This window comes from Enhydra lutris, unplaced genomic scaffold (assembly GCF_002288905.1).
Source record: "Enhydra lutris kenyoni isolate GAN:26980312 unplaced genomic scaffold, ASM228890v2 scaffoldscaffold22, whole genome shotgun sequence".
NCBI lineage: Eukaryota > Metazoa > Chordata > Mammalia > Carnivora > Mustelidae > Enhydra > Enhydra lutris.
Window position 1 is genome coordinate 14,638,908 of NW_019154106.1, and position 16,966 is coordinate 14,655,873.

The 16,966-nt window shown below is 34.5% G+C and overlaps 1 protein-coding gene across 1 annotated transcript; it reads right to left on the bottom strand.

The window, feature by feature from the left end:
• Positions 1-5,102: 5,102 nt before the first annotated feature.
• Positions 5,103-6,032, bottom strand: LOC111149739 (olfactory receptor 4C46-like). The gene has a single exon (XM_022506982.1). The coding sequence runs from the start codon at positions 6,030-6,032 to the stop codon at positions 5,103-5,105; it is 930 nt and encodes a 309-aa protein (XP_022362690.1).
• Between the last annotated feature and the right edge of the window lie 10,934 nt (positions 6,033-16,966).

Here is a 16,966-nt window from a genome sequence, read left to right on the forward strand (position 1 = left end):
ACAGACAGAGATCACAAGTAGGCAGAGAGGCAGGCAGAGAGAGAGAGAGGAGGAAGCAGGCTCCCTGCAGAGCAGAGAGCCTGATGCAGGCTGGATCCCAGGACCCTGGGATCATGACCTGAGCCGAAGGCAGAGGCTTTAACCCACTGAGCCACCCAGGCGCCCCAAGTAATCACTATTTTTATCTACAAAACAGATGAAGTTTACCTAGTGTTTGAATTTGTAGAAAATCAGTAATGCAGATTTTACTCTTTAGTGTCTGTTTTTCTCAGTATGTTCATGAGACTTATTCTTTATGATTTATCTATTTCCTGATTATTTTCATTGATCTGGGGTATCTCACTGCATGGATATGTGACAACTGACCCATTCCTTCATTGCTAGACATTTAGGCATTTCGTTTGCAAGGATATTGTGAGTACAGTTGCTTTGAATATTTTGAAATATGTCTTTTGTTTACTGTACATCATCTATTGATATGCACTTTATACAAAACATACAGCTAACTCCTGGGGCATGAAAAATTGTAGCTGAAAGCATGAAAAAGAATAGTCAAAATGCAGTTGTATTTGTTTTTTATTTTATTTTTATTTTTTAAAGATTTATTTTATTTACTTATTTGAAGGAGAGAGGGAGAGACCACAAGAAGGGAAGTGGCAGGTAGAGGAAAAGGCAGAAGCAGGCTTCCCGCAGAGCAGGGAGACCTATGGCAGGCTAGGTCCCAGGACCCTGGGAACGTGACCTGAGCTGAAGGCAGACACTTAACCAACTGAGCCACCCAGGCACCCAAGATGCAATAGTGTTGGAAGCAGCCAGATACATAAAAAGCAGTACATTCATCAGCTGTTGTGTATGAGTTATTTAAAATAATTTATTCTATTTTATGCCACATGTATATTCTCAACAAGTGTCAAAATATCTGAGTCATTCAGAGCAATGTATCTAATGACAATGCAGATAAGGTATGAAACAATAATAAGGGGGTAACTTTCAATTGCAAATATATGCTAGTTTAGAAACATTGTTAATAAAAAGTAAAAGGAAATCAAAATAGAAATTAGAGAATAATTAAAAATAAAGTTAATACAAACACTATTTATCAAAAAAATATGCCAATGCTTAAAGGTAAATCCTTAGCTTGTGTTCAAACACAAAATACATTATTACATCAATAGAACATTTGTTACCATCTAATTGTTACTGCACTTGAGATTAGCCAGAGCAAGAGGTGTTGAATATCAGTGCTAGATCATTAAATTCTCCACCTGAAACTAATATTACACTGCATGTTAACTAACTAGAATTTTAATAAAAACTTGAAAAAAAACACTTAACTTTAAAAATGCTGAAAATATTCCCTATAAATAAATAAATAAATAAATAATAAATACATTTTTAAAAAGTGACTGAAATGTCAGTTGTTGAGGTTGCGGAGAAATGGGATCATACATTGCTGGTGGAAATGTAACATAGCACCATTATTTTTGAAAACCCTTTGTCAGTTTCCTAAAATGCTAGCATACACTTATCTTGTAACACAGCAATTCCACTCCTAGGTATCAAGCCAAGAGAAATGATAATTTATGTCTACCGTACGTCTTCTACATGAGTGTTCACAGCAGCATAATTCACTGTGGTCCTTACGTGGACACAATTCAAATGTCCATCAGCTAGTGAATAAGTATACAAAAATGTGGTAGACCCATACAGTGGGATACTATTCTTTCTAAGGGGGAACAAACTACTAATAATACAATGTGATAAACCTCTAAAACAGTGCAGTAAAGGAAGAAGATAGTATCATCTCTTTAAAATATTGTTTTTAAAAGTCTATTTCTCTCCTGGTTATGTTATGTGGTATCATAAATGGATCAATGAAAAATTGAGGTGTCCTTGAGATTCCCTAGATCTCTGACCAAAACTCTGCAGATTCATTATGTCCCAACAGTAGCTGTCAATGTGCATAATACCCAGAAATGAAAATTTTCATGGTAAATGTATCAATTTCCACTCAACTCAGCTGTTTACCCTCCATTTTTATTTTATTTATTTTTTAAAAATATGTATTTATTTTATAATATAAAATATACATAAAATAAATAAATATAAAATAATAATTTTTAATAATATAAATATAATTAATTAATATAAAATAATAATTAATAATAATATAAATATACAAGTAAATAAAATATATGAAATATAAAATAAATACGTATAAAATATGTATTTATTTATATAAAATATATATTTATGTATTTATTTGTCAGCAAGAGAGACAGCAAGAGAGAGGACTCAAGCAGGGGAAGTGGGAGAGGAAGAAGCAGGCTTCTGGCCAAGCAGGGAGCCCAATGCAAGGCTTGATCCCAGGACGCTGGGATCATGACTTGAGCCAAAGGCAAACCCTTAATGATTGAGTCACCCAGGTCCCCTTACCCAACATTTTTAATCTCATCCCCTCTACTTCTTCTTCCCTTAGTAGCTGTCCAGTCTCTTCAGAGATGATTCTGTATTCCATCTTTGCTACCTTATCACGTAGGAAGATGTGATTGTTATGTCACTTCTTCCCACCCACAAAACTGGCATTCACATTTCTCTCTGAATGGTAATAGGTTTACTTGTGAAATGTGAGTCCTTAGACTTGAAGATCAAAAGAAACAGTATTCTAACAGACAATTCTGATTCCATTACTCACACCTCAGTAACTTTGGGTAATGACCCAGTGTCCTTGGAATCATCTAACTTTACGTAAGCATTTGTTGTATGTAGAATTCATCATAAATTGACCAGAGACACTTTTTTGATTTTAGAATTCACAGTGATAGATGGGACTCCATATCTTTATGTCAGGTCAAACATGCAAGCCATAGATTCTGAACCTGTCATATTTTGATTTTGAGGTTTATACCAATTGGCTTCAAGTCCACGGGCCTTCTTGAATTACTTAATCTGAACATTTTTAATAAGAAAATGACTCAAAGGAGGTTTTTTAGCAATACATCCATTAGGATGGCCAAAATATGGGACATCATCACCAACAGATGCTGGTGAGGATGTGGAACAAGAACTCATATTTATTGCTGATGGGAAAGCAAAATGGTGCCGCCGTTAGGATAACACTTTGTCAGTTTTTTTTATAGAACTTAAAGAATTTAGCAATCCCACTCCTTGGCATTTACCCAAAGAAGTTAAAAACTTATATCTACAAAAATCCCTGCACACACGTGTTTAACAGCATCTTTATTCACAATTGTCCATACAACTGAGAACAGCCAAGATGTCCTTCAGTAGATGAGGATAGATAAACTGCAACATCAGACAGTAGGGTATTATTCATTGACAAGAGAAATGAGCTACAGGCCATGAAAAGGTATGAAGACCCTTCGAATGTGTTCCCTATGATACTTGGCATTCAGCTCTATCACAGATATGAGACTTTTCTTGATCTTCACTGTCACTAACTTTCTGGTCTCATGTCTTACTAAGTAGACTTTTAGGAGCTCAGGGTTCAGCTTATAACCCAACACATAGAAGAAGCTCAATAATTAATTACTGAATGAATAGAAGAGCCAATAGCCACAGCATATTGAAATGATTGTGTTTTCTGCATACTCTTTTTCACCCTTGGTCTTTGTTATGCAACAAAGGGAATATTCTCATCCTAACACATGTCTATTCACTCTCATGATTCTCTTTCCTCCTTTGTGCCCATTTTTGATGTTTTCATCTAGGAAATCTTTCTGACCCCCTGGTCTTTGTTGTGTGTCCCTCAAACATGCTTTCATTGTCCTCCTGTGCTGCCACTACCCTCCCATTTATAACATGGTCTTATCATATTCTGCTCCCCACTGGGTATCTCTCAGTGGATCTGAAGCTTTTTGATTGCAAGACCTTTGTTCTATTCTATTCAGCACTGAAAGCCCAGCAACCATCAATGTGTCTGATATATTTTCTGCTAGAAATATCTATTGATTAATGAATGGGGAATATTATACACACACACACACACACACACACACAGAGATATATAAATGGAATATATTTTTCCTAAAGTTGTTTTGTGTATAGATGGAACCACTTATTTTTTAAAACTTTTCATAATGAAATGTTACCTAGAAATAAGATAGTTAACAGAGAAAAATGGCATGAACAGCTCACATTCGTATGATGATGAAATCTTCCTGAAAGCAGGGAAAATATCAATGTAAGATATTTGCTCCTTCATTGAGAATCTCAGTTTCAATCTTTGTAAATACATAGTTTAATCAGGAGTTCAAAAAATTATCATTTCTCAAAGAAATCTCCCTCGAAATATGAGTCTGAATCAGATAAAAGCAGGAAAAAAAGTCCCTTGTCTCCACTAATAGGTCTTTGGTCTAAATTTTCTTGACGTTATTCAACTTCCTTCATGCCATTATTCACTCATTCAATATTTATTGTGCCCTAGACATTGTGCTGACTTGTAGAAATGATTCTTAACAAATACTCAAGTACTCTATGGAGTGTGACTTTATTTAATCGAAATTCCTCTCAGATAATAAGATGTTCATTAATTTGAGTCATGATTCATTGTAACGGGTTAGCAGCCTAAGATGGGTAACATGAACAATACAATATGACTCTGAAGTCTACAAGGGAGTTTGGAAAGTTGGGGTAATCTTCATTACCCCTCATAGGTTAAAGGGCTCTTCACTTTTACAATGCTATAGTCATTTTATACTCTAATTTTATAGGAAGCATGTCATCATCAATACTGTGATATAAAAATGAGCAGAATTCTTAATAAAATATGTTAGATTTTATAGATAGTGAATATATAGATAGTGAATATTCATAGTGAATATGAATATATATATGCCAATATTACATGCTGTATATATACATATCTATCTATCTATATGTATATATATGTGTATGTATATATGTAAAAAGCTATGGTAATTTTTTTCTTTCTTGCACACATTTCTGCTCTACTCAGTTCAGAAGTTAGCATTCATAATAGTTTATTATTTCTTTATTTGGTAGGGATTCCTTTCTGAGAACTTCCAAAATGTCCTTTTGACCTTTGTTTTCATTGAATCAGTGTTGAGCTCTAGGCATATTTATTTCTCACTTGAAATAGCTTTTCTACTACACAATATCCTAATGGCGTTTTTCATCTGGTCATTTCTTAAGGTATAGATTAAGGGGTTTAACATTGGTGTTATCATAGTGTAGAACACTGTGACTGCTTTATCAATAGATAAAGTAGTCACAGGTCTCATGTACTCAAAAATGCAAGGCACAAAGAATAGGATAACTACTGTGATGTGGGAGACACAGGTGGAGAGGGCTTTACGCTTTGCCTCCGAGCTGTGCTTCCTTAGGGAGTACAGAATGACCACATAGGAGATGACTAAGAGGAGGAAGAGGAAGACACAGATGAAACCACTGTTGGCAGCAACAAAGATCCCTAGAGTGTGGGTATCAGTGCAAGCAAGGTTGAGCAAAGGGTTCAGATCACACATAAAGTGATCTATGACATTAGGGCCACAGAAGGGTAAAGGGATGATAAAGAGGATCTGTATGGCTCCATGAAGAAAGCCTCCCACCCACACCCCTCCCATTAACAGGCCACACACATGCCGATTCATGATGGTCGTGTAGTGCAATGGCTTGCAGATGGCCACATAGCGGTCATAGGCCATCACAGTAAGTAGGATGATATCAGCACCTCCAAAGAAATGTTCTCCAAAGATTTGGATTATACATGCATTGAATGTGGTGGTCTTCTTTTCACGGAGTGAATCTATGATCAGTTTAGGGGTAATAACAGAAGTATAACAGGCATCAATGAAAGAGAGATAGGCCAGGAAATAGTACATGGGAGACCCCAATAATGGGCTGGCAGTGATAGTGACCACGGTGAGCATATTTCCTACCTCAGAGATTATGTAAATCACCAAAAAGACAACAAATATGATTTTCTGCATCTTCGGATTCTCTGTGAGCCCCAGTAGAACAAACTCTGTCACGTTGTTTCTATTCTCCATTATTTCATATTATGAATAATTGCATTACCTGAAAAAAATTACTTGTTATTACTGTAACCTTGAACGTATTAAGCTTTTTCATCTAGTAAGTAATACATACCTAGATTCTATTGAATTGTGGATTCTCATGTGGTTTTCTGAGATAGAAAATAAATTATGAATTCTTTATGATTATGTAAATTATTTATTCATTGAAATTTCTGTTGAGTATGGCCATAGGGAGCTTTGTAAACACACAGGCAGGAGATCATTTGTGCACACTTCATCATCTGAGGTGATTAGTCATGTAATAGGAAGTAGTCAATTGAATACATTAAGTAAGAAAAGGGAGGTGGTTTATGATGTAAAAGCTTTGAGTGCAATGTTAGGAATTTTTCCTTTATCCTTAGGAAATGGGAAACCATGAGAAGACAGTGAGAATATACAAGGAAAAGTGAAGAGGAATTTGAGGAAGAGATAATAAGGGATAAATTTTTTTTAAGATTTTTTTATTTATTCATTTGACAGATAGAGATCACAAGTAGGTAGAGAGACAGGCAGAGAGAGAGGAGGAAGCAGGCTCCCCGCCGAGCAGAGAGCCCGATGCGGGGCTCGATCCCAGGACCCTGGGATCATGACCTGAGCCTAAGGCAGCGGCTTAACCCACTGAGCCACCCAGGTGCCCCATAAGGGATAAAATTTTAATAAAGATCTTCATGTGTCTTGGATGAAGTGGGGTAAGGTTCAGTAAGAGTTTGGAAGCCAGAGATAGAAACCCCGGTTAAGAGATTATTTATTATAGTTGACATAGTATTAACAGGGTGTTGATTGTCGGTATGTAAAGTATACAAAAGCTACTATAAAAATAATTAATAATGTTTATTTTTATATACAATAATATTATATTTGCTAATGATATATATATATATAGAGAGAGAGAGAGAGAGAAACGGAGAGAGAGTTTAATAATTGATTAATATGTTCGTGTATGATAGCAAATGTTGTATAGATAGGATCTCATTAAATACTGATAACATCCCATTTGTTTGGTATTATTCCATCCATTTTGAGATGAGGAATCAGTGTCAGAGAATTAGGTTGATGGTAAGAGTAACAATAACAATGTTTACTAAAAGTGAGTATTTAGTGGCCTTCAGTGTTTTTGCAGATGTTTATTGAATTAATCCCCACCACAAACCTGTAAGATAATTCCAGCTCTTGTTTTGAAAATTATTTTATATTTTAAGTATAGAAACATAGAGGAGGTAAAGATTCTGCCAAGATCAAGATGCTAATTAAGAGCAAGAACTAAGATTAGTTCAGAATATACTTCTTCATGGTTTTCTTCCAAATTATTACCCATGCCCTATATTGTTATAATTAACAACATTGAACCAATTATATTTTTCTTATATGACCACAATAATTGTAATCGCTTTATTACTACTTTGGAGGCCAGTGTCTATAACACAATTTCATTAGGAGACACACACACACACACACACACACACACACACACACACACACAGAAATGCTTGAACTCCCAACTATCAAGTACAAAAAAATAAAAAATGAAAAAGTCAAATAAAAATAAAAAACATGGTACTATGTTTATTGAAAGCTCTTTCTGTCTTGACTTCTCCCTCAGACTTAGTTCTCCCTATTATAATCCATCTCCAAAGCAAACCATCTGTTTTTTTTTTTTTTTTTGGTTTTAGGTTTTGGGTTTTTGGGTGTTTATTTTTAGTTTTCTGTCAAGCTTTCAAACCATCTGTTAAATGTTGTAAAGGATTTCCACTGTGGTTAAGTGTTTTGGTTTGAAAATCAAAAAGACAAGATTAGAATTTGGATTTTTCCACTTGCATCTTCTTTTATCTGGAGTACCTTCCTAGCACATTACATCCTTGTTTCCTCATGTATAAAGCAAGATTAATCATATCCACATGAAAGATTTTCATGAGAATTGTTTAAGGAGACCTACTTGAACAAATCACCACCGTGTTGTATGCACAGAGAACTTTCATCTATTTTGTAACTGTGTAGGCACCTAGGATATAGGGATTATTGACATTTTGAGTGATAATTATGCAATCACTTAACTGTGCAAGAAGTTCAGGAAGAATCCTCTCCAATTTTACTTTTAAAGAAGGTACACAGACTCAATTATCTGTAGCCTTTGTTACAAAAAAGAATTCTCCATTCATGCTTGGATAACACAGCTGATGCTATGTGTCCTTTATTATTCATACTATGCCTCTTCTATGTGAGAAGTGTATTTCCATTGTGTTTTCACACTCATGATTCATCTAGATTATTAAACTAGCTGTCTCATTACAAAAGCATGCTGTTTGGTGACAAAGAGCAGGGTCCAATAATTGGCTTCAATTCCTTGAGTATCAAATTTTTTTCTGTCAGTTTAGGTGAATGATATTTACCAACCATCCTTTGAAGAAATGGGGTGTGGATGGAGTACTTGAATACTATATTTGAAGGGACTGAAACAATGATTAATATATATGGGAGGCAACAATATTTAAGATGCATCAGCCATTTTGAACACTTACCTTACAGACTTAGAAGATCTTAATGATGTTTGGAGGTGTTCAGAAATAATCCCATCTTCAAAGTGACCTCCTCTCAGATAGGTAACTTTCAATATGAAAGATAAGACACACCCAGTAAGAGACTCGTCAAATAATTTGATACCAAATCAAGTTTTTAAGAATGTGTTTTTATCAATCAAAAGCTTCCCTTCTAGCCTAAAGCCTCAAAAAGTTTTTACAGAACACTTGGGATTTCAATTTAGAACGGATTATTTTAGAAAAAATATGGAGACGTCATCCACAAATGGCTCTGGTCCCATAGGCAAGAAGCAAGATATATGGAGTAAGCACATTCAAATGAGTCATTCTGAGCATATGAATCTTGCTCTGCAAATGGAATCAACAAAAATCATATTCACCTTACAGTGCATGCATATTTAAAGAGTTTTCCATAGGTTCAAGGACCTTGTCATGGTGTTGTTACTTTTTCCCCCAGGAATTAATTATCTCCTTTGACAGAAATGATTTGTCTTAGAAACCATGCTGAAGAGAGATGTTTAACAAACATCCAGTTTTGAATAGGGAGTTGCATGCCCCATACTTGGAATCCAAACACATAGGAATATCCTTTCTCTAAATGGACCTGAGCTTCTAAGAATGCAGAATGTTAGGCAAGTAGAAAAATGGCATAATTCCAGTGTGGTGACCTGTGATGTAGCTAACCTATTGATTCATGTCACAGAGAGAACTTCTGCCTCCTCAGCAATAACACAACTTCTCTGGAACCTGCTACAGATTGCTTGAGAGCTAGAGCAGTGAGGGCATGAAATCAATGGCTAGAATTCTAAGGTTCTTGACTCCAAAAGCTGTTTTTGTTTGTTTTCTCAATCACTAGAAGACACGAAGTAAAAACAAACTCTAAGAAGCTCCCAACTAGTTATCTTTGGGATTCATGGTTTGTTCAGCATGGAATACTAGGCACCATTAAAATTGTGGAGGCAGATCAAAACACAAGATGATTCCCAATTGTTCTACAACTTTGTCACTTAGTACTGTTGTTTCCTTTGAGTAATTCTAGGAGACCTGTGGTGATTGATGTATTGTTGTGGTTTTAATTTGCCTTCCCTGATGACTAATGGCGGTGAGATTTTGTTTTTCATCTTATTGTTAGACTTTTGTATACTTTTGTTCAAGTCCTTTGCATAATTTAAACGTAAGGGTTCTAGTTTTCTTATTACTAAGTTTTAAATGTTTTTTACATATAATACAGGTGTTTGTCATATAGATGTTACGTTTATCTACAAAACGTTCACCTAATCCGTGGATTGCCTCTTCATTTTTATTAATGGTGTTACCCGATAAGCACTGAATTTTAAAACTTTGACAAATTCCAATTTTAAATTTGTTCTTAAGGTTTATGATTATTTTGTATCTAATAAATATTGGTCTCCTCCCGAGGTCAAAAGATTTCTTTGGCAGTTTCTAAAGATTTAGCTTTAACATGTGACCTCACACTCATTTTGAGTTCATTTTTGTGTATGGTATGAGATGAGTTTGTGGTTTAGATTTTTTTTTTCCCCTCATAGATCTGGTATAATTTGTGGAAAAGTCTATATTTTCCCCATTGAATTACTTGACATCTTTGTAAAAATTCATGTATTTAGGCCTATTTCTGTGCATTCTATTGGTTTCAAGTCTCAGTGTTAAACTTTGTGCCAATGCCACACAGCATTGATTATGGGAGCTTAATAGCAATTCTTGAATTTCAATAGAGTAAGCATCCAAACTACATTTTGTGTGTGTGTGTGTGTGTGTGTGTGTGTGTGTGAATCTTTGAGATTCCTTTGAATTTGTGTGTTTCTATATAAATCCGAATGGAATTGTTAATTTCTTTAAAAAAATACTATTGAGATTGTTATTGGAATTGTATTGAAAACATAGAATGATGTGGTAAAAGTGGAATACTTTTTTAATTTCATCATTTATTAAAGTCTTTAAATCACAACTATCAATTGAAATTTATCAAATAATTTTACATTAATCCAAATAGACTTGTGATACTCCTTCATTCTGTTAACTTAGTGAATTACACTGATTTTTAAATGCTCAATCAGCCCTTTAGTCCTAGAATAAATTCCACATCACCATGGCCAATTATTTTTTAAGAAACATTGATGGGTTTTTTGTTTACTTGTATTCTGTGTAACATCTTTGAGTGTGGATTCAAAAGGGATATTTGACATATATATATGTATATATATATACATATATATGTATATTTTCTGCATATAATGTGACTTGGCATTTAGGCAATGCTGCCTTCATATAATTAATTGTGTAGTATTCTCTCAATTTTCTGGAAGACTTTGTGTAGAATTTGTATTATTTTTGTTCAGGGTTCCATGAAGTGCTATATAAACTTTAGGAACAACTTTCCCTCTAACAAAAATAAAAATGACACAAAACAAACAAAGAAACAAACAAAGGCTATTGATAGCTTCAAAGGGATTGCAGGGCATCTGTAGATCACTTGAGGAATATTGCCATCTTAATGATATTATAGTCCTCTAATCCATGAATATAAACTATGTTTCTCCTTCATTACGTCTTCCTTTATTTCATGTAAAAGTCTCTCATTCTTCCATTGCAGAATTATATATACAAAATCTAAGATATGGAAACAATCTTATTGTCCATCGATGGAGAATGAATAAAGAAAAAGCTCATTTACCATTCTGAAAAATCTGTGGCTCTTAAGAATTATGCTAAATCTACTTTGCTTATGTTCTCTAAGTAGAAGAGCAAAGGCTGTATGACAGCACATCTGTTTGCAACATGGTTTTCTGAATATTTTAAACCTACTCTTGGGACCTGATATTCAGGAAAAAAAAGAATATGCCTTTCCAAATATGACTGCTCATTAACAATGCACCTGGTCATCCAAGAGCTCTGATGGAGACATCCAAGATTTACATTTTCATGCCTGCAAACATAACGTCCATTTTTCAGCACATGGATCAAGGAGTAGTTTAGACTTTCAAATCTTATTATTTAAAAAATGTATTTTTGTAAGGCTGTAGCTACTATAAATAGGGGTTTCTTTGATGGATCTGGGCAAAGTAAACTGAAAACCTCAAAAGAATTCACCCCCTCAGATGCCATTAAGAACATTTGTAATTAAGATATTAAAATATTGATATTGATAAGAGTTTGGAAAGAAGTTGATTTTAACTCTCATGAATGACTGAGGGGTTCAAGAGTTCAGTTTTGTAAGTCACTACAGATGTGGTGGAAATAGCAAGAGAAGGAAAGCCAGAATGGAGCCTGAAGATGTGATTAAATTACCATAATCTCATGATCAAATTTTAACATATGAGGAGTTGCTTTTTATGGAAGAACAAAGAAAGTGGCTCTTGAGACAGAATCTACTCCTGGTAAACATGCTATGAAGATTGTTGAAATGACAATAAAGGATTTAGAATAGTGAATACAATTGATAGATAAAGCTCTAGCAGGTTTTAAGAGGATTGACTCCAGTTTTGAAAGAAGGTTCACTGTGTAAAATGCTATCAAACAGAATCTTTGTGAAAGGAAGACTCAATCAAACAAAACTCATTTGCAGTGAAACTCATTGTTATTTTAAGAAATTTCCACAGCCACCCCAACCTTCAGTAACCACTACCTTCATCATTCAGCAGCCATTAACATGATGGTGACAAACTCCACCAGCAATGATATTAAAACTCTCTGAATGCTCAAATGATGATTAGCAGTATTTAGCAATATAGAATTTTATATTAAAAAAACATTATATTTTAATCTGCTATTGCACACTTTATGGACTGCAGTATAGTGTAAATATAGCTTTGATATACACTGGGAAACCCAATATTTATTGATTCACTTTATTGTGATATTCACTTTATTGCAGTGGTCTGAAAATGAATCAGCAATACCTGAGGCAGGCCTGTGCTTTACCAGGCTCTTTAGAACTCTGCCTTAGCCTTCACTTCCTGCTTGCATGGAGCCTACAGGTCATGGAGTAGTGATCATCCTAGTGTCTCCTTGAACTCTTCTGAGTGTGCATCCAGCCTTGAGCTTGTACAGATGGTCCTCTAGATTCCCTGCTATATACACAGGTGGTTCTCGCAGCTGTTGTTCTCACATTATCTCCTTTCCAAGCCTCATTCTTTCCAGAGTTTTCAGTCTATCTGTCATTTTCATGATCTTATACCTTGCATCAGGCACCTGTGATGAGAGTATTTGCCTCAAATGAGTTTGGTAAAATCTACCCTGCAGACCTCCCTAGCCCTGGGAAGTCTTCCAGGCAGATAAAACAAAATCAAGCCAGTGAGGCAATTCTTGGTGGAGTCACCAAAAATGCAAAACATACCACCAGGATCATTTGAGATCAAGATCTGTACACCTCTGATACCAGCAAGCCCCATGAGGAATGTGGGCCACCATCCTCACGGCTGCCATTGCTGAGAAGTAGGAAATGGTGGGTAGGTTAAAATTCCACCATGTTTTCCCCCAAAATGTATCAGCTTCTTTCTTCATTAATCATTCCACTGGTTGTTGTCTCTTTTCCATTAGGCTTAATAGTTACTAAATTTTGGGAAATGGCTCAGCAGTAATTTAAATAGCTAAACAGACACCTAACATATGGCCCAGACACTCTACTGGTATTTGTGCAAGAGTAATAAAAGCACATGTACATACAAAGAGTTTACAAGAATGCTACCAACAGCTTTAATGTAATAGCCAAAAATTGTAAATCATCTCAAAGTTTACTGGTAGGTAAATGAGTGAGCAAATTGTGGCACGGCCAAGCAACAACACTACACAGCAAATTAAAGAAAATTTTGGTTACTTGATATTCCATTATCTAATACTAGCATAAATTATGTCTATTTTAATTATATATTTACTCAATATTGTAAATTATTCTCATGATCAGGCACTAAGCAGCTCTGCTATTTCTAATATCTATAGAATCTTTGGATTTTATATGTGAATGATCATGTTATCTGAAATTTTATCAGCTTTATTTCCTCCTGTCTAGTTCTTACAGATCAGATTTTTGTCTCATTGTACTGCACTGCAGGGTTATATAGAATTGGTGAAAAAGATCAGCAATTTGTCTCATTCTTGATGTTAAAGAGAATATATCTAATTTAATCCCTTTATGATAATGTTTAAGGAGGGCTTTTTTTTTAAAGATTTTATTTATTTATTTGACAGACAGAGATCACAGGTAGGTAGAGAGACAGGCAGGCAAAGAGAGGGAAGCAGGCTCCCCACCGAGCAGAAAACCCGATGCGGAGATCATTCCCAGGACCCTGGGATCACGACCTGAGCCGAAGGCAGAGGCTTTAACCCACTGAGCCACCCAGGCACACCTAAGTAGGGCTTTTAAGAAATATTATTTTTAGTGCTAAGCAAGTTCCTTTATATTTTAATATGTTCTTTAGTTTTGATGTTGGTAAACATTTATATAATGAACATATAAATTTATCACATACTTTTTCTGAGTCTATTGAAATAATTTTTTTTCACTTTTAATTTCCAGTTTGGTGGACATGTTCATCAGGTTTCTAATAATAAACTATTGAAGGATATCTGGGATAAAAATTGGTAATGGAATGTTAATTTTTATGCAAAATTAAAGTAATTTAATATTTTGTTAAGACGTTCTAGAGTCAATTTCAGAGAGGGAAGTTTCAGTGATTATATTTCCTTGTAATAATAGTCTAGCAAAATGAATTAATGATGGTTTGATTTTTACTCCTCTATGAGAAATTATAAAAGACTGGGAGAGTCTATTTTGGAAAACTTTGGTAAAATGTTTTAAATCCTCAGGTGCCTGGGTGGCTCAGTTGGTCAAATATCTGTCTTCAGCTCAGGTCATGATCCCAGGATCCTGAGATCAAGCCCCACATCTGGCTTCTTGCTAGGCAGGGGACAGACTCCCTGCTTTTCCCTCTCTCTTCACCCCTCCCCCAGCTTTGCTCACTCTCTCTCTCAAATAAATATAAAAAATCTTTTTAAAAAATGTTATGAATTCATTTGAAGCTCATATTTCTTTTACAGTGTTATTTTTAATTAATTCTAAGTTTACCAGCTATAGACTACTTATCTTTTGTAATTTTTCTGGAGTTCTGTATAGTATTTTGTAGAAACGTCTGTTTCAGCTTACACATTCAAAATTATTGGCATTTAGTTGTTGATAATATTTTATATTTTTCCTCTCCCTTTTCATCATTAGTTATATTATTATTCACTAATATTACATAATTATCTTTTTTTTCTTCTGTATTGACTCATATTGCCAAAACTTTGACTATTTTGAAAGGTTTCTCAAAGATCCAATGTGAAAATTAGTTGCTCTTTCTTTTTTATTTCTTGCTTCTTTTTAATTTTCATTTTGATTTACCTTATGTTTTCTCATATTACTTTTTGATGTGCTTCTGTCTTATAAAACTAAAATCCTTTTCAGATTTTCTTTTTTTCTAGTGAAAATATTAATGTTATCATTTTCTTTCAAAGTATCATTCTCCCTGTATCCTACAAACTCTGACAGGTAGTATGTTCCTTATATTTCAAGAATAGGTAGATTTTTAAATTTCTAGTATGATTTCTTAATGAATTAACTATGTTTCATAGAATAATTTTAATTTTTAATAATGTATCTGTGTATGTATTTATATTCATATCTACCTAGATCTAGATGTAGATCTACTTATAAATTTTACTGAGCTCAGATTTCTATAGAACATTACCTTTTTAAAAACATGGTGATGCTTTTTAAAATAATTTTTAGCTATTTTTATGTATACTCCTTCTATACATACAAAAATACATATTCCTTGTTAGATGTATGCTTTTATATGCACCTCCATAAACTTTTAATTTCTGTTGTTCAGATCTTTTATACCCTCTGGATTTAATGCCTTCTTTAGTCATCCATCATTGAAAAAGGAACATTGAAATCTTCCACTGTGAAGGTGGATTCATATTTTTCTTCATGTGGATTTATCTAAACTTTGGAGACTAGACTGCTAAGTGTATGCCTGAGGCATACTAAGGCATACACACTAAGTGTATGCCTCCATGTCTGCAGGGTCGTGCAGCAAGAAGACAGAGTCAAACATCATAATTTACAGATAGTATTGTAAGAGGGTTGTAAGATGTGGACAGTTGTAGGAAAATCACAAGAAATGTGTAATATCCTGGGGCTAGTGGAGCTGAGTCCAATCGAGTACAGTGGGTGCACAGTAGTGGGAAGCAGTAGTAGAAATGAGCAATGCAGAAAAAAAATTAAAGTAAAATTAGACTTACATGGACTTAGCACGGACCCAGGAGGATTGCTGCTATGAACGGAGGACTCCAATTTACTCAACCTGATTTACTCAAAGTAAAACAAAATCACACTAAAATAAGGAAAATAACTAATTATGCATTGTGGCATTTCCTAATTCTGAGACCCTTATATTCGATGTTACCTAGTGACAAAGAACAATGTATATGGCTTCTAAGATTCCAAGGGTTGTAATTAGCCATTGAGAATTATTTCAAAATCTTCATGCTAATGACAATGACTCTATGTTGATGAGTAAATATTAATACTTTTCTATACTTCCTTTGCATATTTAGCTCTTTACATGATGTGAGGAATTAAAAATATATGTGTATATATAATATACATCTCCAGTTTTTGAAGAAATTATTCTAGGAGAAGATGGAGAGAATAATACATGTTACATTACATCAGTGCTAGAGGAATACAAAAGTATTGAATCATTCAGCTAATCACCCTTAAGAGATACATCAAGGGGAGCCTGGGTGGCTCAGTCAGTTAAGCAACCAACTCTGAATTTCAGCTTGGGTCATGCTATCTGGGTCCTGGGATCCAGCTGGAGTTGGGTTCTGTGCTCAGCAGGGAGTCTGCTTCAGGATTCTCTTTCTGCTTCTGACTCTCCTCATGCTATTCCCGTCTCTCTCAGATAAAGCAATAAGCAAACAAACAAACAAATATATAAATCTTTAAAAATTATATAAATCAAATAAGCCTCAAGGCCACCTATACTACCACTATAATAATATGGGCTTTATTTTTCAAATTATAATCACACACACATTGGTTGATGTAAAATGCCTGTGGGAGGTTTTCCCTGAGGATGTGCACATGCTTTAATTCATGTTATTTCCAAAAATGTTTTCCTGAAATGTTCTTTGGATGAAAGATAAAAAGGAGGGTAAGAGGTGCTCCATGTCTGTTTACTATTACATAGTACATATACAAAAAGTAAAAGGAACCAACTGAAGGATCACCTTGATATAATATATACAAAAACATTTTATATATGTATGGATATATAGGATAAAGAGAAAATAATTGTAATTTCTATA

Coding starts and splice junctions, on each gene's coding strand:
- LOC111149739 (XM_022506982.1), bottom strand. CDS start 6,032: ATGGAGAATAGAAACAACGTGACAGAGTTTGTTCTACTGGGGCTCACA.